At 67.1% G+C, this 24340-nt stretch overlaps 3 protein-coding genes across 6 annotated transcripts; 1 reads left to right on the top strand and 2 right to left on the bottom strand.

Annotated features, from left to right (window-relative positions):
* The first annotated feature begins 596 nt into the window (after positions 1–596).
* LAMTOR4 (late endosomal/lysosomal adaptor, MAPK and MTOR activator 4) lies at positions 597–4201 on the top strand. The gene is made up of 4 exons (XM_084616379.1): positions 597–757; positions 2569–2649; positions 3209–3326; positions 3722–4201. The coding sequence occupies exons 1-4, from the start codon at positions 632–634 to the stop codon at positions 3817–3819; spliced, it is 423 nt and encodes a 140-aa protein (XP_084472505.1). The 5' UTR covers positions 597–631; the 3' UTR covers positions 3820–4201.
* Positions 4202–5386: 1185 nt separating this feature from the next.
* Positions 5387–11708, bottom strand: TRAPPC14 (trafficking protein particle complex subunit 14). Of its 2 annotated transcripts, XM_084616202.1 has the most exons (11): positions 11297–11708; positions 10871–10966; positions 10629–10758; positions 10377–10463; positions 10073–10193; positions 9826–9973; positions 9576–9658; positions 7129–7292; positions 6689–6843; positions 6156–6349; positions 5388–5740 (listed from the first exon to the last, which is right to left on the bottom strand). In XM_084616202.1, the coding sequence occupies exons 1-11, from the start codon at positions 11681–11683 to the stop codon at positions 5587–5589; spliced, it is 1719 nt and encodes a 572-aa protein (XP_084472328.1). In that variant the 5' UTR covers positions 11684–11708; the 3' UTR covers positions 5388–5586. The 2 variants fall into 2 exon arrangements, with proteins under 2 accessions (XP_084472329.1, XP_084472328.1); XM_084616203.1 differs by lacking the exon at positions 10377–10463 and having other exon boundaries at positions 5387–5740.
* Positions 11709–13300: 1592 nt separating this feature from the next.
* GAL3ST4 (galactose-3-O-sulfotransferase 4) lies at positions 13301–23924 on the bottom strand. Of its 3 annotated transcripts, none has more exons than XM_084616413.1 (4): positions 23768–23924; positions 19687–19800; positions 15176–15488; positions 13301–14681 (listed from the first exon to the last, which is right to left on the bottom strand). In XM_084616413.1, exons 2-4 carry the CDS (start codon positions 19794–19796, stop codon positions 13866–13868), a joined length of 1239 nt encoding a protein of 412 aa, XP_084472539.1. In that variant the 5' UTR covers positions 19797–19800; positions 23768–23924; the 3' UTR covers positions 13301–13865. The 3 variants fall into 3 exon arrangements, with proteins under 3 accessions (XP_084472539.1, XP_084472541.1, XP_084472540.1); XM_084616415.1 differs by lacking the exons at positions 19687–19800; positions 23768–23924 and adding exons at positions 17677–17948; positions 18483–19601; XM_084616414.1 differs by lacking the exons at positions 19687–19800; positions 23768–23924 and adding an exon at positions 17677–19601.
* Between the last annotated feature and the right edge of the window lie 416 nt (positions 23925–24340).

The raw sequence follows: 24340 nt of genomic DNA, 5'->3' as shown, positions 1-24340 counted from the left end.
GTATCGCCCTCCCCCCTTAGCGAGACTCCCATGAGCCCCTGGGGCAGGTATCGCCTCCCCCCCCTCAGCGAGACTCCCATGAGCCCCTGGGGCAGGTGTTGCCCTCCCCCCCTTAGCGAGACTCCCATGAGCCCCTGGGGCAGGTATCACACTCCCTGACCCCTTAGCGAGATTCCCATGAGCCCCTGGGGCAGGTATCGCCTCCCCCCCCCCTCAGCGAGACTCCCATGAGCCCCTGGGGCAGGTATCGCCCTCCCCCCTTAGCGAGACTCCCATGAGCCCCTGGGGCAGGTATCGCCTCCCCCCCCTCAGCGAGACTCCCATGAGCCCCTGGGGCAGGTGTTGCCCTCCCCCCCTTAGCGAGACTCCCATGAGCCCCTGGGGCAGGTATCGCCTCCCCCCCTTAGCGAGACTCCCATGAGCCCCTGCGGCGGGCAGCCGTTGGGCCGGGCTCCCAACAGCCCCTGCGGCGGGCGGTCACGAGCGCGGGGGGCGGCTCCCGAGGAGGCTTCAGGCCACGCGCCTCATTAATATTCATCGGCTCGCCCCAGCGGTCGGGCGGGAGCCGAGGAGCCGGAAGTTGCCCAGCCCGCAGGCCCCGCCCCCCTCCGGTCCCCCAGCCCCTGGGCCAATGGCAGCGCGAGGCTCCGAGCGGGCGGGGGACGGACGGCGCGGCGGGCCAATGGGCGGGGATAAGAGCGGGGCGGGGCGGGAGCTGACGGCGGGGGCGTGGAGCGGCTGGTGCTGCCCCGAGATGGTGAGGCCGAGACCCCCCCCCCCATGGCGCGGGCCGGGAGATTCCCCCGGGGGGGGGCGCGGGCCGGGACCCCGCCCCCCCATGGCGCGGGGCGGGAGATTCCCCCGGGGGGGGGCCGCGGGCCGGGACCCCCCCCCCATGGCGCGGGGCGGGAGATTCCCCGGGAGGGGGGGCGCGGGCCGGGACCCCGCCCCCCCATGGCGCGGGACGGGAGATTCCCCCGGGGGGGGGCCGCGGGCCGGGACCCCGCCCCCCCATGGAGCGGGGCGGGAGATTCCCCCGGGGGGGGGCCGCGGGCCGGGACCCCGCCCCCCCATGGAGCGGGGCGGGAGATTCCCCCGGGGGGGGGCCGCGGGCCGGGACCCCGCCCCCCCATGGAGCGGGGCGGGAGATTCCCCCGGGGGGGGGCCGCGGGCCGGGACCCCGCCCCCCCATGGAGCGGGGCGGGAGATTCCCCCGGGGGGGGGCCGCGGGCCGGGACCCCGCCCCCCCATGGCGCGGGGCGGGAGATTCCCCCGGGGGGGGGCCGCGGGCCGGGACCCCGCCCCCCCATGGCGCGGGGCGGGAGATTCCCCCGGGGGGGGGCCGCGGGCCGGGACCCCGCCCCCCCATGGCGCGGGGCGGGAGATTCCCCCGGGGGGGGGCCGCGGGCCGGGACCCCGCCCCCCCATGGCGCGGGGCGGGAGATTCCCCCGGGGGGGGGCCGCGGGCCGGGACCCCGCCCCCCCATGGCGCGGGGCGGGAGATTCCCCCGGGGGGGGGCCGCGGGCCGGGACCCCGCCCCCCCATGGCGCGGGGCGGGAGATTCCCCCGGGGGGGGGCCGCGGGCCGGGACCCCGCCCCCCCATGGCGCGGGGCGGGAGATTCCCCCGGGGGGGGGCCGCGGGCCGGGACCCCGCCCCCCCATGGCGCGGGGCGGGAGATTCCCCCGGGGGGGGGCCGCGGGCCGGGACCCCGCCCCCCCATGGCGCGGGGCGGGAGATTCCCCCGGGGGGGGGCCGCGGGCCGGGACCCCGCCCCCCCATGGCGCGGGGCGGGAGATTCCCCCGGGGGGGGGCCGCGGGCCGGGACCCCGCCCCCCCATGGCGCGGGGCGGGAGATTCCCCCGGGGGGGGGCCGCGGGCCGGGACCCCGCCCCCCCATGGCGCGGGGCGGGAGATTCCCCCGGGGGGGGGCCGCGGGCCGGGACCCCGCCCCCCCATGGCGCGGGGCGGGAGATTCCCCCGGGGGGGGGCCGCGGGCCGGGACCCCGCCCCCCCATGGCGCGGGGCGGGAGATTCCCCCGGGGGGGGGCCGCGGGCCGGGACCCCGCCCCCCCATGGCGCGGGGCGGGAGATTCCCCCGGGGGGGGGCCGCGGGCCGGGACCCCGCCCCCCCATGGCGCGGGGCGGGAGATTCCCCCGGGGGGGGGCCGCGGGCCGGGACCCCGCCCCCCCAATGCGCGGGGCGGGAGATTCCCCCGGGGGGGGGCCGCGGGCCGGGACCCCGCCCCCCCAATGCGCGGGGCGGGAGATTCCCCCGGGGGGGGGCGCGGGCCGGGACCCCGCCCCCCCAATGCGCGGGGCGGGAGATTCCCCCGGGGGGGGGCGCGGGCCGGGACCCCGCCCCCCCAATGCGCGGGGCGGGAGATTCCCCCGGGGGGGGCGCGGGCCGGGACCCCGCCCCCCCATGGCGCGGGGCGGGAGATTCCCCCGGGGGGGGCGCGGGCCGGGACCCCCCCCATGGCGCGGGGGGGTTGGGGCGCCTCCTCCGGGCCCCTCTCTCCAGCCTCTGCCCCACACACCTGCTGACCCCTTCCCCCCCCCCCCCAGACCACGGCGCTGACCCAGGGGCTGGAGCGGATCCCCGACCAGCTGGGCTACCTGGTGATCTGCGATGGAGCGGTGCTGGCGGTGAGTGGGGGGCCCGGACGCCTGGGTTCTCTCCCGGGCGCTGGGAGGGGAGTGGGGGCGGGTGGGTCAGAGCAGGGGGGGCTGGGAGCCAGGACGCCTGGGTTCTCTCCCCGGTGCTGGGAGGGGAGTGGGGGCGGGTGGGTCAGAGCAGGGGGGGCTGGGAGCCAGGACGCCTGGGTTCTCTCCTGGGTGCTGGGAGGGGAGTGGGGGCGGGTGGGTCAGAGCAGGGGGGGCTGGGAGCCAGGACGCCTGGGTTCTCTCCCCGGTGCTGGGAGGGGAGTGGGGGCGGGTGGGTCAGAGCAGGGGGGGCTGGGAGCCAGGACGCCTGGGTTCTCTCCTGGGTGCTGGGAGGGGAGTGGGGGCGGGTGGGTCAGAGCAGGGGGGGCTGGGAGCCAGGACGCCTGGGTTCTCTCCCCGGTGCTGGGAGGGGAGTGGGGGCGGGTGGGTCAGAGCAGGGGGGGCTGGGAGCCAGGACTCCCTTGCGCTGCTGACCTGCTGTGTGAATTTGGGGGTGGGGGGCTCCTCACGCTCTCTAACCTGGGGCTCCCCTGCTCCGCAGTCGGCTGGTGACCTGGAGAACGCCGAGCACACGGCGGGGGTGATCTCGGAGCTGGTGGCCACGGCATGCGGCTTCCGGCTCCAGCGTGGCCCCGACCCCCCCTTCAAACGCCTCTCCGGTGAGTCTGGGGGGAGGAGAATGCCGGCGGGGCGGGGTGTGTGCTGGCATGGTGAGGTGGGGGGGAAGGGGGCGCTGCTGCTGTAGGGCTGGGCCCTTTGTCCCAAGCCTTCCCCCCGCCCCCGTGCCCACTCCCTGTCTGTGACCCCCCAGGAGTGGTGTTACGCCCTCCGCTCCAGAACAGCCTCTGGGACCCCAAGGGGTCTCTTCCCCCCACTCCTGAGACTGACCCACTACAGGGTCCTCCCCTGCCTGACCCCCATCAACCCACTGGGGGGACAGAGGTTTCCTTTCGCTCTCCCATGAGCCTCTGGGGTAGCGAGGGTGGCCACCCCTGACTCTCTCTGTCCCCAGCCCTAGTGGGGGGGTCTCATGCCAAACTCTCTCCCCCCTTAGTGGTGTTCGGGGAACACACCTTCCTGGTGACCGTCTCTGGCCAGAAGATCTTTGTGGTGAAGCGACAGAACCATGTGCGGGAGCCGGTCGCTGTCTGAGCCGCGGGGGCAGGTTCCATATGCAAGTGCGGCTGGGTGAAATTGGGGGTGCTCCCCCCTCAGAGTTCTTGACCTGTGGGGGTCTCGCAGGGGCTGGTTGGGGACCCCCCTGGCTTTCCCCTTGCAGCACCTGCTCCCATGGCTGCCTGATTGAAGCCCCTACACCTGCCAGGCCTAGCTGGGCGGGGTCCCCCACTTCACCAGGGCCCCTGCTGGGGCAGGAGGGCTCCAGAGATGCCCCTGCAAACACACCCACCCTGTGGGGACAGGAGGGGAGGCTGCAGCGGTATCTGTGGGGCTTCCTGGAGATATGTGGGGGGAGAGAATAGGCTCCGGCCAGGGGCCTCACTGTAACTGTTCAGAGAATAAAGTGTTTTTCCTAGCTGGTCTATGGGGTCTCCTTCCGTGGGGAGAGGGAGGCTGTGGGGATCCTACCCCCGCCATGCTCCAGGGGAGCCCTTGATTTGCCATGGGTCATTGCTGCCCCTCCTCGCCCTCTGCAACTACAGCCGTGTGGGTCACCTGAGGGGAAGCTCCCCCCTGCTCGCAGGCATGGCTCAGGCTCCCTGCACATACAGCCCGTGGCACTGGGTCATTCCCAGGCGGTTGGCAGACCCCGCTCTCGGTGCGAGCGGCTCGGGCTCCCGGCAGCCCCGGTCGCACAGGGGCCGGCTCCCTGCCAGTCGCCCACTGCTCTGCTTTGGCCTGCAGCTGCCTAGACCATGTGTGTCTCTATGGGGCCCAGCCCTCTGCAGCAGCTCTGGGTGCAGCGCCTGGTACCCTCCTGATCTCTGTGGGGGGGGGGGGGGGGTCTGTGCTGTGCATGGTGTTATACCCTCCCCCAACACCCAGCAAAGCAGGGCCGGTTCCATCCCATGAGGTTTATTCACAGACACAAATAAAGCCAGTTCAGAGACAAATAAATAACAAAAAAATGTAAATAAAGTGCAGTGGGGGCCCCTGGTCCAGTAAGTCCCTGTAGCCACAGGGGGCAACCTCACCTGGGTAGCCCCCCCGCCCCCAACAGCAAGGGCTGGGGAACGTACCTGCAGTGAGGCATGTGGGGCTGGGATCTTCCATGGGGTGGCTCAGGGCTGCGCCAGGCACCTTCCTTCCCTTGGCTGGGATCGGGGCTGGCAAAGCTCATCTAGATAGCAGTGGGAGAGGGCAGCTGCAGGCGCTGAGGGGAGCCTGGCTCTCAGGGGATGCTGCCCCAGGGGCTGATAGGAAGGAAGGGGCTCACTCCAGCCCAGCCAGGGCCAAGCAGTACCATGGGTCCCTGCCCCCCAGCTCAGGGGGAATTTGCGGGGCCCCCAAATTAAAAAGGCAATGCAGGAAGCGAAGGGTTTTGTAAACAGTGACTGGGAACCAGCAATGAGATGTGTTCACCCCACCCACCCATAGCCACGGGTCCCACCCCTGGCACCCCCACAACTAACAGCAGGGAAACAGCAGCAGGATCACCCTGAAAATGGCACCCAGCCCACCCCCCCCTTCACAACACAGTAGCTGTGGCCTCTGCTGCCCCAGCTCCCCCCTCCCACCCCCCCAGCACAGACCCATAATGCAATTCTCTCCCACACACCCACCCATACTGGCCTGCAGCCTACCACATGCTGCTCCCCTGAGTCTGCAGTTCCCTCCCCCCCTTGGCACATGCCAGCCTCCCCCTGCACCCCATCCATGGTCCCAGGCCTCCAGCAACATGAGCCCGGGGGGAAGCAGCAGCGAGACGATGGGGGGCACCGGGAGGGACGTTTGGCCTCTTCACTTGATGGGCTCCACCACCAGAACCTTGCACTCGCGCTTGGCGATCTTGTCCAGCGACAGGACGCTCTTCTCGGGGGGCAGGTAGAGGGGGCGGCCCACGGGGGAGCCCACAGGCGGCGTGATGGCACGGCGCTCCATGACGCTACCCGACCTGCCGGGGGAGGGGGGCACCAAGTGTCAGTGCGGGGGGGGGGGTGTCGCTGATTCCTCCCCTGCCCCCCCAGACAGCTCCCCTGCCACCCCTTCCCTTTTCAACCCACTCCCCTCACAGAGCCAGGAGAGGGACCTAGGAATCCTGGCTCCCACCAGCCATGTGTATATGTGGGGGGGGGTGGGAAGCACAGATGCCCTCACCTGATTGGCCACCCTAGTGCAGACAGGTGAATGAAGGGGAGGGGCCCAATGTTAGAGCCCCGCCTCCCCCAGGCTCCACCCACTGGCCAGGCTCCTTCCCCCCCTTAAATACTCCGGAGCTTCTGGGTGAAGGTCTCCTCTGGGACTGAAGACTCCAAGCCTCCCCCAGTCCCCCTGGCCCTCAGCAGCCCCCCGCCCCGCCCCCTGCACACCTCATGAGGTGGCTGCGGGAAGGCTGCTGGTGGGAGAAGGACTGGGACCGGCCCAGCCCAGCCTGGTGCCGCTCGACCAGGTCCCGCACAGCCGGGCTGCCGGGGCTGCTCCTGCGCGAGATGGGCCGGGCGTCAGGGGGTGGGTTCGAGACGCTCGCCGTGAACTGCAGCTTCAGCTTCATGTGCTGGGAGAGCTGAGGGGAGGAGAGATGATAGCACAGAAACTGCCCCTCCCTGCACCCACCCACCCCCAAGAACCCAGGAGTCCTGGCTCCCAGCCCACCCTACTCTCAGCCACCAGCCCCCACTCCTCTCCCAGAGCTGGGGAGAGAACCCAGGAGTCCTGGCTCCCAGCGCCCCCTGCTCTAACCCACCAGCCCCCACTCCTCTCCCAGATCTGGGAGAGAACCCAGGAGTCCTGGCTCCCAGCCCCCCTGCTCTAACCCACCAGCCCTCGCTCTCCTCCCAGAGCCGGGGAGAGAACCCAGGTGTCCTGGCTCCCAGCCCCCAGGGAGGGCCAGGCGGGCGGGTACCTCGAAGAGGCCGGCGCGGAGGGCCTGGAAGGCGACCTGGATGGTCAGGGCGCTGCCCTTGCGGGAGTAGCCCAAGCTGTTGAGGGGCGTGTGGCAGACGATGGCGTCCAGGGCTGCCTGCGTGGCCCGGCGCTCCTCGCTGGACAGCTTCTTCCCTGGGGGTGGGAAGGGGTCAGAGCCGCCTGGAGCCCCCCGCAGCCCCCACAAGGCCAGCCCCCCGCCAAACTCCCACCCCCTCCCAGCGTTTCCCAGCCCCCCGCCGACCCCTCCCAGCCCCACCTGACCCCTCCCAGCGCTCCCAGCCCCCCACCAAACCCCCAGCTCCAGGCCACCTGAACCCGTTCACGGTCCCCACAGCTCCATCCTGCACCCCCCCCCCCATGCCCACCAGCCGTGGCCTTGCCCACATCACAACACCAGGCCCCTGCAGCCCCGCCCACCAGCCGCGGCGCTCTCCGGGGTCCAGACCAGCCGCACAGCCAGGAAGTCCTGCAGGTTGTTGAGCAGGGTGTAGGTGACGGTGAAGCGTCGGCGCAGGGGCACGGGCGACTCGCAGGCTGCCGTCATCACGAATCGCGGCCGGTCCAGCCTGATGCTGGGCAGCCTGGGAACAGAACATAAGAACAGCCAGACTGGGTCAGAGCAAAGGTCCATCCAGCCCAGTGTCCTGTCTGCTGACAGTGGCCAGTGCCAGGTGCCCCAGAGGGAATGGACCGAACAGGGAATCACCAAGTGATCCATCCCCTGTCACCCATTGCCAGCTTCTGGCAAACAGAGGCCAGGGCCACCATCCCTGACCATCCTGGCTAATAGCCATTGCTGGACCTGTCCTCCAGGAACGTATCTAGTTTTTTTTTTTTTTTTAACCCTGTTATGGTCTTGGCCTTCACAACATCCTCTGGCAAGGAGTTCCACAAGTTGACTGTGCGTTGTGTGAAGAAATCATAGAATCATAGAATATCAGGGTTGGAAGGGACCTCAGGAGGTCATCTAGTCCAACCCCCTGCTCAAAAGCAGGACCAATCCCAAACTAAATCATCCCAGCCAGGGCTTTGTCAAGCCTGACCTTAAAAACTTCTAAGGAAGGAGATTCTACCACCTCCCTAGGCAACGCATTCCAGTGTTTCTCCACCCTCCTAGTGAAAAAGTTTTTCCTAATATCCAACCTAAACCTCCCCCACTGCAACTTGAGACCATTACTCCTTGTCCTGTCATCTTCTACCACTCAGAATAGTCTAGAACCATCCTCTCTGGAACCACCTCTCAGGTAGTTGAAAGCAGCTATCAAATCCCCCCTCATTCTTCTCTTCTGCAGACTAAACAATCCCAGTTCCCTCAGCCTCTCCTCATAAGTCATGTGTTCCAGACCCCTAATCATTTTTGTTGCCCTTCGCTGGACTCTTTCCAATTTATCCACATCCTTCTTGTAGTGTGGGGCCCAAAACTGGACACAGTACTCCAGATGAGGCCTCACCAATGTCGAATAGAGGGGGACAATCACATCCCTCGATCTGCTCGCTATGCCCCTACTTATACAAATACTTCCTTTGGTTTGTTTTAAACCTGCTGCCTGTTTATTTCATTTGGTGGCCCCTAGTTCTTTTGTTATGAGAAGTAAACAACACTTCCTTATTTATTTTCTCTACACCCATCATGATTTTACACACCTCTCTCATAATATCCCCCCCTTTGTCGTCTCTTTTCCAAGCTGAAAAGTTCCAGTCTTATTAATCTCTCCTCTTACAGCAGCCGTTCCGTACCCCTAATCATTTTTGTTGCCCTTTTCTGAACTTTTTCCAATTCCAATATGTCTTTTTTGAGATGCGGCGACCACATCTGCACACAGTATTCAAGAGGTGGACATACCATGGATTTATATAGAGGCAACATGATATTTTCTGTCCTATCACCTAACCCTTTCTTAATGATTCCCAGCATTCTGTTCGCTTTTTTGATGGCCGCTGCACATTGAGTGGATGTTTTCAGAGAACTATCCACAATGACCCCAAGATCTCTCTCTTGAGTGGTAACAGCTAATTTAGACCCCATCATTGTATATGTACAGTTGGGATGATGTTTTCCAATGTGCATCACTTTGCATTTATCAACATTGAATTTCATCGGCCATTTTGTTGCCCAGTCACCCAGTTTTGAGAGATCGCTTTGTAACTCTTCCCAGTCTGCCTGGGACTTAACTATCCTGAGTAGTTTTGTATCATCTGCAAATTTTGCCACCTCACTGTTGACCCCTTTTTCCAGATAATTTATGAATATGTTGAATAGGACTGGGCCCAGTACAGACCCCTGGGGGACACCACTATTCACCACTCTCCACTCTGAAAACTGACGATTTATACCTCCCCTTTGTTTCCTGTCTTTTACCCAGTTACTGATTGAGGAGGGGACCTTCCCTCTTATCCCATAACAGCTGACTCTGCGTAAGAGCCTTTGGTGCGGGACCTTGTCAAAGGCTTTCTGAAAATCTAAGTATGCTACATCCACTGGATTCCCCTTGTCCGCGTGCTTGTTGACCCCCTCCAGGAATTCTAGCAGATGGGTGAGGCAGGATTTCCCTTTGCTAAAACCATGTTGACTCTTCCCCAACAAATTATGTTCATCTCTGTGTCTGACAATTTTGTTCTTTACTAGAGTTTCAACCAGTTTGCTCGATACTGAAGTCTGGCTCACCAGCCTGTAATTGCTCCGGGCGGAGGGGAGCCCAAGGCCAGGAAGGCGTCAAAGCTGGGGAGGGCCCAGGACAGAGGGCCAGGAAGGCGTCAAAGCTGGGGAGGGCCCAGGACAGAGGGCCAGGAAGGCGTCAAAGCTGGGGAGGGCCCAGGACAGAGGAAGCCCTGAACCATCAGAGTCGGGGGCGGGGGGTTCTCACCTGTAATGGGTGTAGATGCTGCTGGTGAAGGGGAGTTTGGGTGTCGACCACTGAACCACGGCCACCAGGGGGACCTCGAGACCCTGGGGGAGCAGGGGGCAGAGTGAGTAACAGCCCCATGGCCCTGCCCCCAGTCCTATCCCCTCTGCCTTCTGGCCCTTTCCCCTCCTTCTGCCCTGTGGCCCCACCCCCCATGGCCAGACCCCCTCACAGCCTGTCTCCGCCCCCTGCCCTCACCCCTTGCACCCACCTCCTTGGTGTCCTCCTGGGGCCGCTCAGGTGCCTGCAGCTGGAAGAGGAAGTTCTGCTCCTCCAGGGCACTCAGGGCGCAGGGGCAGCCGGAGCCGGCACCGGCCACGCGGCAGAAGGCGCCGACGGGCACCTCACCAGAGTGATGGCTGGGGTGGGGAAGGAGGGAGGGAGTGTTAGCCCCACAGATACCCCCTGCTCCTTCCCACGGCACTCCCCGACACTGACCCCCCCCCGCCCCCACTCACCAGACGTCGTCGACCAGCAGCACGGAGCCATCGGGCAGCATGGGCAGGTAGCTGGCGTTGAAGTTGGGCAGGATGCGGACGTCCCACAGGGAGATTTCCTCCTGGGAGCAGCCGTTCAGCACTGGGGAGGCGGGCGGGTCAGAGACACGGAGCCCCACGCTCAGACCCCCCCCTCCCCCCACGGCTCCAGGGCCCCCGCCGTCCTGCCATCCCTCCCGCCACGGCTCCAGGGACTCCCCCAGCCCCCCCCCCACGACCCCTGCCCCCCGTCCTGCCATCCCTCCCCCCACGGCTCCCCCGTTACCCTTGAGCACGGTGAGGTATTTCCCAGAGACGTTCAGCTGGCGGCACCTGAGCCCCGGAGGGGGCAGCACGGTCAGCATGGTGCTCACTGCGGGCGCAAAGGGCAGGGGTCAGAGCGGTCCCGGGGGGAAAGGTCGGAGGGGGGTCGGGAGTGATCCCGGGAGGGGCTGCGTCTATCGGCTGCCCCATGGGGCAGGCGCTGTCAGTCTGGGCTGAGGGGCGCTGTGGGGCGGGGCCGGGGGGCTGCACCTACCTTGGGCTTTGAAGGCCCCCTGCTCCTCGCGGAAGAGCTGGGCCGGCGCCCGGTTCTGCAGCAGGCTCAGGTACCCCCGTTCCCGGACCTCCGGCGCCTCCTGTTCCCTCTTCCACACCGTCACCACGATCTGCGGGGGGGTGGGGGGCGTCAGCACTGGGGGGCTGGCCCCACTCCCACCCCCCCACAGGTCCCCCCGCCCAGCCACCTTGTCCCACCCGGCCCCGGCCCCCCTCACTCACCTTGGCCTTGACAGTCCCGGGGGGCAGGTTGTCCAGGGAAATCGTCAGGGGGAAAATGACCTCGTCCGTGCAGACGATCGGCTCCTCCACCGGTATCTGGGGCGGGGGAGGGATGGGGGGTCAGTGCCACAGTGACCCCAACCCCGACTGGCAGCCCCCATGTCCCCCCAGGTGCCCCTCACTCCTGACCCACAGCCCCCCACCATGTTGATCCTCACTCCTGACCCGCAACACCCAGTACCCGCCCCTTGCTCCTGCTCGAGAACGCCCCCCGGGTTCCCCGCACTGCACCCCACAGCCCCCCCAAACCCGAGACCCCCCACCCCTGGGTGCCCCTTGCTCCCGACCCACAACCCTCCCCCGCTGGGTTCCCCTCGCACCCACCCCACAGCCCCCACCCGCCCAGCACCCCACGCCCCCTCTCACCCCAGCGGCCGGCCGCCCCAGGGGTCCCTGGCCGTGGGTTAGCAGGGGCCGGCAGTCCCGGAAGAAGCCGGGGGCCGGAGGAGCCGTGTCCCCGTCTCCCCCCGGCTCCTCGGGGGGCTCCCCGTCTCCCTCGCCCCCCGGGTCGACCGCCCCGGGGCTGACGCTGGCCAGGGCGGCCAGGGAGGAGCCCAGCTCCCCCCAGGGGGTGCGGGCGCCCCCCGGCCCCGGCCGGCCCCGCAGCACCAGCAGGAAGCGGACGGTCTCGCCCAGGTAGAGGTGGTTGCGCCGGGGCAGAGCCCGGTACCGGCCCGGCTCGCCCCGCAGCAGCTCCCGGGCCGGGAAGGGCACGGCCGGGAAGTACATGAAGTAATCGCACTGCGCCTCCATGGTGGGGGGGGGGATGGAGGGAGGATCTGGGGGGCTGGGGAATGAGGGGCTGGGGAACTGGGGCAATGGGGGGCTAGGTGGGGGGCCCCTGGAGGGAGGATCTGGGGGGCTGGGGAACTGGGGCAGTGGGGGGCTAGGTGGGGGGCCCCTGGAGGGATCTCAGGCAGTGGGGGGGGATCTGGGGGGCCGGGCTGGGGGGTCGAGGCCCTGCAGGGACTAGGCTGGGATCCTGGGGCGCTGGGGGCCTAGGGGGGGAAGGGGATCTGGGGCGGGCTGAGGGAGGGGCGCTGGGGATGGGATTCCAGGTGCTGGGGCAGTGCGGGACCTGGGGGGCCGTGAGGACCCGTGGGGGGGGCGCTGGTGGATCCGGAGGGAGCCAGGGGGGTCGCTAGGACCCGGGGCGGGCGCTGGGGCCGGAGGGGACCGGGGGGGGGCGCTAGGACGGGGGGGGCCACTGGTGGATCTGGAGGGGACCGGGGGGGCGCCAGGACCTGGGGGGCGGGGGAGCCGCTGGGGGGGGCGCTGGTGGATCCGGAGGGGACCGGGGGGGCGCCAGGACCTGGGGGGCGGGGGAGCCGCTGGGGGGGGCGCTGGTGGATCCGGAGGGGACCGGGGGGGCGCCAGGACCTGGGGGGCGGGGGGGCCGCTGGGGGGGGCGCTGGTGGATCCGGAGGGGACCGGGGGGGTGCTAGGACCCGGGGCGGGAGGGGGGGTTAGTGGGACCGGGGGGGGGTCCGCTGGTGGATCCGGAGAGGACGGGGGGGGCGCTAGGACCCGGGGGGGCGCTGGGGCCGGGCAGGTCCCGCTCTCTGGGGGGGTCCCGGGCCGGGCGCTGCAGCCGGGGCCGGGCGCGGAGGGGGCGGAGCCAGAGCGGCCGGCGGGGGGGGAGGGGGCAGGGTGCGCAGCCGAGCGCCGAGCGCATCGATCGGAGCGAGCACGTGGGGGGAGGTGCGAGCGGGGGAAACGGCCCCGCCCCCAGGGACACAGCGAAAGGGTGATGGACACAGCCAGTGACCAATCCCTGCGCTAGAATGAGGCGGGACTTCCTGGATTCCCCCCTCCCAACCTGGGATGTGACGGATGGAGCCGCTGCCCAACCCCGACCCTGGAAGGCCCTGAGGAGGCGGGACTTCCTGGTAGGCCGGGGCAAGGCCCAGGGAATGATGGACAGGTAAGGAGGACAAATCTGCTCCCGGGAGCTCCTCAGGGGGCGGGACTTCCTAGGTTGCGGGAGCCTGAGGCCCAGTGGGGGCGGGACTTCCTGGATTGCCGAGGGGCCCAGGGGAGGATTGACGGTTCCCAGGCCCAATAACTGTTGGGGCCACTGCTGGGGCCCTGCCCCAGGGAGCTTGGCCCAGCCTGGGCCTCTGGCCCTGGGCTGCCCCCCAACCTGCCCCCCACCCACTGGGTGGGGGCCGGGCTTGTGCTGCCGGACTGGGGGAGGGGTGGGGGGGGCTTCGGCTTCCCATTTCCCTCTTCTATGCACCCCCCTCCTCAAGACTCCTCCCACTTTATGCCCCCCCGGGGCCCCTCTTCTGTCCCCCGACCCCCCGGGGCTCGTTCCCTCTCTGCACCGCCCTCTGGGTTTCGGTTTGCAACTTATAATCGCCAGACCCGTTTCCTGATTTAATAACTTTATCAAAAGGAAACAAACCACGCGAAAGCGGGAACCGTTGAGCCGGGAATTTAACAAACGCAGTGGGGTGGTGAGGGGCGGGCGGGCGGGGGGAGGAGAGAGGTACCAAGGATCCCCCCCCTGCCGAGTACAGACCTCACCGGGCACCCGCTGCCCAGTTACAGGCCTGTGATAACAGACCAATAAATATTGTCCAGGTGGAGCCCGGAGACATCGGAGCTGGAGCAAGGCGGGGGCTGCGGCAGCCCCCCCAGCTTGAAGTGTGCAGGGTTTGGTTTGATGGCTCTCAGCCCCCCGGGCGCTGTACCCATTGTCCCAGCCGTCTGTCCATACCAGGAGCCAGGATATTGGGGGATCCCAGGGGGTTTTGTGCCCCATTGAACCCCCGTCTGTCTGTGCCAGGGGGCTGTGCCCCATATCTCCCTGTGTCTGTGCCGGGGGGCCGGATCTGTGGGGTCCCCACGAGGGTATGTACCGCGTCCCCCCCATCCTTCTGGGGCAGGGGGTCCGTACCGGGTGGAGGGGGTGGGGAGAGGCGGCCCCCAGCTACCTGCCCGCCCCTCCAGGCGCGCCCGCCGAGCCGTTGGCCCCGAACTGTCGAGCGTCCAGCCTGTCCTTGTACTGCAGCTCGGGGGTGACCAGGCGGGTGCAGAGCTGCTGGTCGACAGGCCCCAGCCCCGGCCGCAGCGCGTAGCCCAGGATCTGCGCCTGGCCGAACTGGAAGGGGCGGATCCGCTCGTCGGGGATGCCGGCCGCCTCCACGGGGCCCCCGCCCTGCAGGCAGCGCCTGGCCAGCTCCCGGCGCCGCTCCCGCAGCCTGGCCACCTCGGCCCGCAGCCGGGCCGGCCCGAAGGCCTCCACATGGCGCCAGAAGCTGCGGTTGAAGTGGGAGTAGAGCTGCCAGTCCAGGGCGTTCCAGGCCCGCAGCTGGGTGGCCTGGGCGGGGTCCAGAGGCCGCACAGCCCGGGGGCTGCGCTCGTTGTGCCGGAAGGCGTCCACGTCCTCCTCCGCCCAGCACAGCGCCTCCCGCAGCAGCACCAGCGACTCGTCGAAATGCTCCGTCAGCAGCACCAGCGGGAAGGCCCGGTCCAGCCGGGCCAGCGCCGCCCGCACGGCTGCGGGGCCCGGCGAGGCCGGCGGCGCCAGCCCGAAGTCGAACCACAGCAGGTTGCGGGCGTAGTGGTTGCCCCGCTCGGCCGGGTCGTAGAAGCGCACGGGCGCCTCCAGGAACTGGGCCAGCGAGCCCGCCCGGCGGAAGGCCGGCGCCACCCCCCGGTAGTAGGAGAAGGCGGATTCGGCCAGCGACCCCGGGTCTCGCACGATGGAGAAGTAGAAGCTGTCGGGGGGCATGACTTTCTGCACCTGGGGGAGAGGAACAAGGGAAGAGAGTGGGGCAGGGGGAGGGGAACCCCCAAATCCTTTCTCCTAGGGCCCCCATGCTCCCCCCTCAGAGCCCCCCCAGGCTCTCCCCCACACCCCCTCACAACTCCCCCCAGAGTCCTCCACGCTGCCCTCTCCCCTCAAGCTCTCCCAGCCCCCCCAGGTCCCCTCCCTGTGCTCCCCCCAAATGCACGGTCCCTGGTCCCCCCAAGCTCCCTCCCCCATTCTCCCCCCCCAAATGCATGACCCCAGCCCCCCTGAGTCCCGTCCCCCGTGATCCCCCTAAATGCATGGCCCCAGCCCCCCTGAGCCCCTTTCCCCATGCCCCTGAGCCCCCTCCCCAGGGCTCCCCCCGTATGCATGGCCCCTAACCCCCTGAGCCCCCTCCCCTGGGCTCCCCCTGAATACACGACCCCTGCCCCCCCAACCCCCTCCCAGCTGCCCCACTATCCTCCCCCCACCCCCCCCAGTCTCACCTCGGGCAGGTCGAAGCGCATGTGGTGACAGAGGATGTCGAAGCTGGGCCCCCCCGGCCGGTAGCCCTTCACCCGCCGGGCCTGGAAGGGGTAGGGGTACCCGAACTGGTAGCGGGGGGGCAGGGCGAAGCGCAGCCCCCGCGTCTCCCCGAACCGGTGCAGCAGGTTCACGATGGTGCTGCTGCCCGTCTTGTGCGTCTTCAGGAAGACGATGTGGTGCCGCGGCTGGCAGGGCCGGGAGGGCGAGGGGCCCCCCTCCTCAGCCCCACCCCCAGGGATCAGCCGCAAGTCGGGCAGCTGGTCCGGGGAGCCCCTGGAACAGAGGGGGGAAGTGAGAGACGGACAGAGACCCCGCTGACCCCCAACCATGGGGGATCCCCTCCCCCCACAGGGCTCACAGCCCCTGGCCCCCAACCATGGGGGATCCCCGCCCTCCCCAGGGCTCCCAACCATGGGCAATCCCCTCCCCTCGCAGGGCTCACAGCTCCTGACCTCCAACCATAGGGGATCCCCTCCCCACGCAGGGCTCACAGCTCCTGACCTCCAACCATAGGGGATCCCCTTCCCTCGCAGGGCTCACAGCACTCTCCAGACCTTGGAGGCTCAGAGGCCCCTGTAGCCAGACAGCCAGCCCCCCCCCCCACCCCGCCCCTCAGACCAGCATTGCTGGAAACACAGGAGGAAGCCGGAACAGGGCACTTAACATATATTCCAGCACAGCCTTTGAAGCTGTGAAAGCACAGGTGTGCTGCTACAATGTGCCTCTGGGAGCAGATACAAGGATTAAGCTCACAGCAGGCAGAGGCCCTGTGACAGACATGGCTCTTAGCCCCTACTAAATAGCGTGATGCACACACCCCAACATCCTAGGTGGGAAAATATTTACCCTGATAAAAGAAATGTCCAGTAGTCGAAACTTATTGTTTCTCTCCTTTGCAAGTGTAAACTACTCTTGCGAAAGCTGGCGTCACCCCGACAGACCAGCCTCAATTTGGCATAAGAAAGGAGAAAGAGAATAAAGGAGTACAGAGGTATAAGTAGGGGACCTACAGCACCATGATTTTTGAGTGCTTTTCACTATCTATCTGCTGGTCAGATAAGTGACAGCCTCCCAAGGCTTCTGCAGCTAAGAGGGTCCCTACGCCTTGTCCCTTATTCGTCTTTCTGCGGAATTGAGTGACCGATCCTGGCTTGGCACCGCTGGAATCGAGAGATGCAAGGAGGGTAAGAAGCACCCACACCTGATCTCCTATCTTTAGTGTACACATATTTTGAAATAGAGCTCTATACTTTGTTTTCTTTCTTTAGGATTGTGGCTTCAGTTTTGTAACTTGTTTGTGTGTGTAACATCTCTACATTTAAATAAGTAGGCACTAGCAATTTTGTAACCACATGATTAGAATCTAGCTTAATAAATTTTGGTAACCATTTATGCATAAGCCTGACTTGTTTTCTCTGGTTTACTGTAAAGCAGCCGACACAATTAAAGAACCTCAGCCGTTTTGGCTCTAAAGCCTGGCCATTAGGTGAGAGTACTAAGAGCCTAGCGTTGAGTTGTGCCGCCTCCATGGGGCAAACTCTTGGGGCACCTGTCAGTCAATCCTGGCTGCCCGCTGCGAAGGAGCTCTGAGCTCTAGCAGTTAAAGTCACGGGTGGTTAGGACCTTGGGGCATCCGTCAGCCTAGCCCGGGCTGCCCGCCGCGAAGGGACAGTGCGTCCTAGCGGTTAAAGTCACGGATGGTATAAACGGGCATAGCTGGCACCTCACCAAACATCCTTGGCCGTCGGCTAACAGCCCCCCTTTAGACTCCCTTCCCGCCCCCACCAGGGCTCCCAACCCCCAACCATGGGGGATCCCCTCCCCCCCATAGGGCTCACAGCTCCTGACCTCCAACCGTGGGGGGTCCCCTCCCCTCGCAGGGCTCACAGCACTCTCCAGACCTTGGAGGCTCAGAGGCCCCCCTCTGGACTCCCTTCCCTCCCCCACCAGGGATCTCCCAACCTGGAGGGGGGCATCCCCCTGCGCAGCCCTCTGGAGCCAGTCACCTCCTGCCCCTGTTAATACCCCTCCACCCCCCAGCAGGAGATCAGCCCTTTTGCCACCCGACCCACCCTAGCCCCCGGCTCCGTGTCAGCAGCGGGGCCGCCTCTAGCTGGAAGCCCCCGTTCATGGGGGCGCGTGTGATTTTCCTTCCCCGGGGTGGCCCTTGGCGCTTGTCTGTGCTGAGTTTTGCCATGTGGATTTCGGACCCCTCCTCTAATTTGTCTGGGTGGTTTTGAATTCTGCTTCTGTTTCCCTTGCTGGCTTCTGAGACTGTTCTGTGGGCCTGCCTCAAAAACCAGACTAAAAACTCGAGATCTAGCGAGTCTGCCACTTCCCCCCGCACCCATCAGGCCGATTGCCCCGTCAATGACAGAAATGACCCCGGGGTGTCAGGGTTTGTTTGTGACACACCAATGCTGGCTGCTCCTCGTCACCCTGTTCCCGTCCAGGGGCTCACCGCTGGCTTGTCATTCCCTGCGTCCCCTATGTTCCCCTTTGCAAGACCGGTGCCACATTTCCCCTTCTCCAGGCCGCTGGGCCTCCCCCGTCTTTCCAGGAGTTCTCCAAAATCGTCGCTAATGGGTCTGAGATAACTTCAGCTGGTTCCCGCAGTAGCCAAGGCTGAATTCAGGCCCTGCCGACTCGGTTACGTCCAACGTATCCACGGGGTCTTTAGGCTCTTCCTTCTCTGGTTCAGCCGGCGTTCCTTCCCTTGCTGTGCCCTGCAGCCTGGCAGAGAAGGGGTAGCTCTGTTCTCCTCAGGCTCTTGGGAATGCATTCGCTGTGGATGCTCTGGGGATGTTGGGGTCCGCCAGGGAACCACCCGGGTACAGCCCGGATGGCGGCTGGTTTCAGCGTCACCCCAAGCCGTGACTGGCGTTTGCCGGGATTGGGTCAGAGGCCCTGGAGCTTTTCTGCCTCTCTGCCGTCCCCGGCGCTGAGCGGACGCTGGCTGTTTCGGACGGCTCACCGCGGGGGAGAACACCTGTGTGCCAGCCGAGAGCGGCAGGACAGTGGAGTGTGGGTAGTTTGACCCGCGGGCCTGGCGTTAGCAGCGGGAACGGCTCACTCCAAGATGTGGTTATTGCTGCCCTGCTGGGTCAGGCCAAAGGGCCAGCACCAGAGCTTCAGGGGAGTTCTGGAGAGATCTGCCCCGACTGCCACAGCTGTCAGAGAGAGGTCTAGGGATGCCCAGAGCATGGGGCTCCGTCCCAGACCACCTCAGCTAGTAGCCATTGGTGGACCTCGCCTCCAGGAACTTACCCGGTTCTTGTTTGAACCCGGTTATACTTTTGGCCTTCACAGCATCCCCCGGCAAGGAGTTCCGCAGGTTAGTTGTGCGACAAAGTGCTTCTTGTTGGTATAAAGCCTGCAGCTTGCTAATTTCATCAGGCGACCCCTGGTTCTTGTGTTGTGTGAAGGGGTAAATAACACTTCCCTCTTCGCTTTCTCGGCACCAGTCCTGGTTTTATAGACCTGGATCGTATCCCCCCCTTAGGCGTCTCTTGTCCAAGCTGAACAGCCCCTGTCTATCTGCTCTCTCCTCGTACGGGAGCCATTCTGTACCCTGGATCACGTGTGCTGCCTTTCTCTGAATCTTTGCCAGCCCCACTTGCTCCCTTTACAGTGGGGACTGTGGCAGAGATTGTCCCGTTTACCCCGTCGTTCCTGCGTAAAACCTTCTGCAAAGTGGGGTTCCTGGGCGGGGCTCGAACAGGAGTTTTCTGGGGGGGGGGTACTCTGACCCAATCAAAGCTCAGACAGTGCCCTGGGCCATGTCTCTCTGTCTCACCCTGTGCACCGTTCCTAGGCCGTTTACTCCCCACGCGCAGACGGGCCGTAAACACTGCAGCCCTCTCGATGCCATGCATTCCCAGCTCCCCTTCCCCGCTACGCGGCGGGCCTCCGCTTTCCCCGTCTTCCTCCTGCTCCTGACGTCTTTAAAGCACCTTTTCTGCCTCCGGATCCTGGCCCGGGCTGGGTATAACTCATCCAGCGCCGGGGTCTGATTTCCTCCCGACCTGCCTTTCGTTTGTTTTCCTCTGCAGCAGTTGCCCCGGGTTTCCGCCTTGTGCGGGGTTCCCTTGGGATTATTAAGGCACTCCCGGTGGAAGCTTATTGGCCCCGTCCTAGTCTCCCCGCCCTCCTGTGGGAATGAAATTTCTCCCTCTTCTTTTCCCCTAGGGGCAGCCCAGAGGCAGGAGGCTGGATGGGAGTCGCGGGTTCAATGCACAGCGTGAGGAGCGCAGCACTCTCCCCTCGGCCCGGGAAGGACGGCAGTGGGCAGGGGGATTCGCAGGGTCTAAGGGCAGAGGGGACCGGCTGGCAGGCTCACCGGCTCCTAGAAACCTGGCAGAGATGCGCGGGCCCCCTCTCCCCCCGCCCATTAAGGTAGGTGCAGGCCCCGGTGGTTCCCCCCATGGCCAGCAGGTGGCGCCCCTGTTGCAGCTGCACCCTGGGGACTCACCTCCGCTGGAAAGGCACCCCCAGCAGCTGGAGGGTGAAGCCGATGGTCATGCACACGGCCAGGGCGGCCCCGAGGACCTGGAGCCGGCAGCACGCCAGGGGCAGCTTCATCCTTCTGCCGGAACCAAGAGGGGTCAATGGGACCCAGGTGTCCTGGCTCCCAGCGCCCCCCGCCCCCTGCTCAGACCCCCCCAGCCCTCCCTCCCTTCCCAGAGCTCGGGAGAGAACCCAGGCTCCCCACGCCCCCTGCTCTAACCCACCAGCCCCCACTCCGCTCCCAGAGCCGGGGGGAGAACCCAGGAGTCCTGGCTCCCTGCCCCCCTGCTCTAACCCACCAGCCCCCACTCCCCTCCCAGAGCCAGGAAGAGAACCCAGGAGTCCTGGCTCCCAGCCCCCTGCTCCAACCCACCAGCCCCCGCTCCCGTCCCAGAGCCGGGGCGAGAACCCAGGAGTCCTGTGCCGTTAGTAGCAGCTCCGCTGAGCCTCTCTCTGCCTCATCCCATCCTGACCTCCTCCCTTTCCTCCCCCACAGCCCGATGTGCTGTTGCCTGCCAGGGGAGAGCCCCCCGACCCCGCTCCCCGCAGCTCAGCGCCCCTAGCGCAGCACGGGGGCATCGGGACCAGCGCTGACTGAGAGGGCAGCCGTGGGACCTACTCCCTGCATTGCCCTGGCTTGTTCTCTGTGTTGTCTCCAAGAGATGCTGCTTCCCAAGCAGGATGTGACACCTTCCCAGATGGGTCAGACAGGCAGACGGACAGACAGCTCTGTCTCCTTCCTCCCCCCCGCCCGCCCCCACCTCTCTTCCTGGGTTTCCTCTGCCAGTGCCCCTCACTCCTGACTGGCCACCCCTGCTAGCCCAGCCCTGCCCCCCCCCAGCTCTGCCGGTGCCCCTCACTCCCGACCCACAGCCCCTGCCAGCCCAGCCCTGCCCCCCAGCTCTGCCGGTGCCCCTCACTTCTGCCCCGCAGCCCCTGCCAGCCCAGCCCTGCCCCCCAGCTCTGCCGGTCCCCCTCACTACCGACCCACAGCCCCTGCCAGCCCAGCCCTGCCCCTCACTCCCGACCCACAGCCCCTGCCAGCCCAGCCCTGCCCCCCAACTCTGCCGGTGCCCCTCACTCCTGACCCGCAGCCCCTGCCAGCCCAGTCCTGCCCCCCCCATCTCTGCCGGTACCCCTCACTACCGACCCTCAGCCCCTGCCAGCCCAGCCCTGCCCCCCAGCTCTGCCAGTGCCCCTCATTCCCGACCCCCAGCCCCTGCCAGCCCAGCCCTGCCCCCCCATCTCTGCTGGTACCCCTCACTACCGACCCGCAGCCCCTGCTAGCCCTGGGCTCCCCCCAGCTCTGCTGGTGCCCCTCACTCCCGACCCACAGCCCCCTGCTAGCCCAGCCCTGCCAGTGCCCCTCACTCCCGACCCACAGCCCCCATACTCTGAGACAGGGCCCCCCTCGGTCAGGCCGGCCAGCTCCTCCCAGGGCCTAGCAGGAAGGAAACCAGCCCTCCGGCTCCCGCAGAGGGAGTGACAGATTCAGGTGCGTACTGGACAATGGTGGCCCATGTGGCTTCCTCCTCCTGCTCATTGGGGCCAGAGCGGGGGCTCCAGGGGGCTGGGTCAGGGTTCGGGGCTGGAGCGGGCCCTGAGCACTGTGTCTGTCCCAGGCTGGCGGAGGGGTCCCCCTGTCTGGCTGTCCCTCCCACGCCTGGCGTCTGACAACCGACCCCTAATGCAGCGCTAAGCTGCGGCTGAGCGGATTAGCTGGGCCCTGCCCCCCAGCAGATGGGAGAGGGGGGCAGGGGGTGAGGGAAAGGAAGTGAGGGGGCGCTGTCCCATAGGGGGCTCTGTCTGCTGGCACACAGGGCTGGCCCCAGTGCAGGGAGTGGGGCAGCACTAGGGGGCGCTGGGCTATAGGGAGGGGGGATGGGGCGGCGCTAGGGGGGCTGCGGTATAGGGAGGGGGACGGGGCAGAGCTAGGGGGCACTGGGCTATAGGGAGGGGGGATGGGGAAGCGCTGGGGGGCGCTGGGCCATATGGAGGGGGGATGGGGAGGCGTTGTGGGGCGCTGCGCTATAGGGAGGGGGGACGGGGAGGCCCTGGGGGCGCTGCGCTATAGCGAGGGAGGATGGAGGGCTGCGCTATAGGGAGGGGGGTGGGGCGGCGCTAGGGGGCGCTGCGCTGTAGGGAAGGGGGACGGGGCGGTGCTAGGGGGCGCTGCGCTATAGGGAGGGGACGGGGCAGAGCTAGGGGGCCCTGGGCTATAGGGAGGGGGGACGGGTCGGTGCTAGGGGGCGCTGCGCTATAGCGAGGGAGGATGGGGGGCGCTGCGCTATAGGGAGGGGGGATGGGGCGGTGCTAGGGGGGCTGCGGTATAGGGAGGGGGACGGGGCAGAGCTAGGGGGCCCTGGGCTATAGGGAGGGGGGATGGGGCGGCGCTGGGCTATAGGGAGAGGGACGGGGCGGCGCTAGGGGGGCTGCGGTATAGGGAGGGGGACGGGGCAGAGCTAGGGGGCCCTGGGCTATAGGGAGGGGGGACGGGGAAGTGCTGGGGGGCGCTGGGCTATAGGGAGGGGGGATGGGGCGGCGCTGGGCTATAGGGACGGGGGACGGGGCGGCGCTAGGGGGCGCTGCGCTATAGGGACGGGGGACGGGGCGGCGCTAGGGGGCGCTGCGCTATAGGGAGGGGGGACGGGGCGGTGCTAGGGGGCGCTGCGCTATAGCGAGGGAGGATGGGGGCGCTTTATAGGGAGGCGCTGGGGGGCGCTGCGCTATAGGGAGGGGGGACGGGACGGCGCTGTGGGGCGCTGCGCTATAGCGAGGGAGGATGGGGGCTGCGCTATAGCGAGGGAGGATGGGGGGCGCTGCGCTATAGGGAGGGGGACGGGGAGGCGCTGGGGGGCGCTGGGCCATATGGAGGGGGGACGAGGGGGCGCTGCGCTATAGGGAGGGGGGACGAGGGGGCCCTGGGCTGCGGAGCAGGTTGGGGGTTTGTGGGTGGGTGAGAGCTCGGATTCAGGGGGGCAGGGGCAGGGTGGGGCCCCGGCCGGCGGGGGCGTCGGCCGCATTTGGCGGCTGTGGACGGGGGCTCCGGCCAGCTGGCCCCGGGCCCCGGCCTCTCCCTGCCCCATCTGCATCCCATTAGCGAACCGCAGCCCCAGACCCGCCCCCACAGACAGGCAGGCCGGCCTCAGGGTCAGCCTCCTGTCCCGCCCAGCCCCACGGCCTGGGGCACCCACCCCGTAGGCAGGGAGCAGCGTGGGAGACTGGGGGGGCAGTGTGGGGAGAGGGGGCAGCGTGGGGGCTGGGGGGCAGTGTGGAGAGATGCGGGCAGCTTGGGGTCGGGGGGGCAGCGTAGAGGGCAATGTGGGGAGATGGGGGGCCATGGGGGGAGATGGGGGCAGCGTGGAGAGATGGGGCACCGTGGGGGCTGAGGGGCAGTGTGGGGAGATGGGGGGCAGCGTAGAGGGCAATGTGGGAAGATGGGAGGCCATGAGGGGAGATGGGGGCAGTGTGGTGGGCTGGGGGGCAGTGTGGGGAGAGGGGGACACCATGGGGAGAAGGGGGTAGGATGTGGGGCTGGGAAGTAGCATGGGAAGGGGGGGCAGTGTGGGGCAATGGCGGGCAGGACGGGGCTGGGAACTGCTTCTCCATCCCCGCCCCTCAGCCCCCCATCGCTCTCAGCAGTGTCTAGCCCTTCCCCACCCCCCAGATGTTTATCTCGGTGAGTCATGGCTAAGTTCATGGGGGGGGTCCTCGGGGTGTGTTTCACCCAGCCGGGGGGGGCGAGGGGACCCGTGTTCAGGGCGGGGTAACCCAGGGGTGCCTGCCTTTTGAGTCATGGGGGACAGTTAGGGGCCCCCAGCCCCCCATAGGCCCCTCCCTGCCCCAAGGGGGAGCCCCCCGAGTCCCCCTCACTCTGAAAGCGGATGCCCTGGGCTGTGTGTGCCCCCGGAACCTCCAACCCCCTCCCAGACCCTGAATCTCCCCGAAAACCCAGCCCCACCCCAATCCCCAGCCCCCCACTGCGCCCCCTGGCCGGGTTCCGTGCACCCCCCCCCGTGTCTGTCTGCTCCCCCCCAGGTACTCACCCTGCGTTGGGGGGGACGACCGGCGGAGTTTTCTTCAGTCCCACTCCCAGCAGCCGGGACCCCCCATTCCTGGGGGGGGAAACTATCCCCGAGACCCCCCCGGTCTGTCCCTGAGCCCCGAGACACAACCCCCCGTCCCCGGGGCGCCCCCCCCAGTCTGCCTCACTCCCTCCAAACTTCTTCTCTCTTCTCTAACTTTTCTTCTCTGCTCCCTTTGTCTCGCCCCCCCCATCCCCCGTCTCCACCCCTCCCCCTTCTCCACCCCCAGCCCTCCACCCCCCCCCCCACGTCTCCACCCCTCCCCAGGAGCGATGCCTTTCCCAGCTCTTCCCAGGATCCTTCACAACAAAAGTCCCATTCACCGGGATGGGGGGGGTGCATGGGGGGGAGTCTCTGACATGGGGGAGAAACAGCTGCCCCCCCCAAAAAAACTCCCCCAGTCCCAACCTAGGCTGCTTTTCTCCCCCCCCCGCCCCCCCAGCTTGTCCCGACAGACCAGGCTGGGGTGGGAGGGGAGGAGTTGGCAACCGGAAATCAGGGATTGGGAGGTGAGAATCCACCAGCCCCATCTGT

The sequence above is a fragment of the Lepidochelys olivacea genome (genome assembly GCF_965140295.1).
Source record: "Lepidochelys olivacea isolate rLepOli2 genome assembly, chromosome: 28".
NCBI classification, from domain to species: Eukaryota; Metazoa; Chordata; order Testudines; family Cheloniidae; genus Lepidochelys; species Lepidochelys olivacea.
The sequence above is the reverse complement of the archived record's forward strand: the minus strand, read 5'-3'. Positions and strand labels throughout refer to the sequence as shown.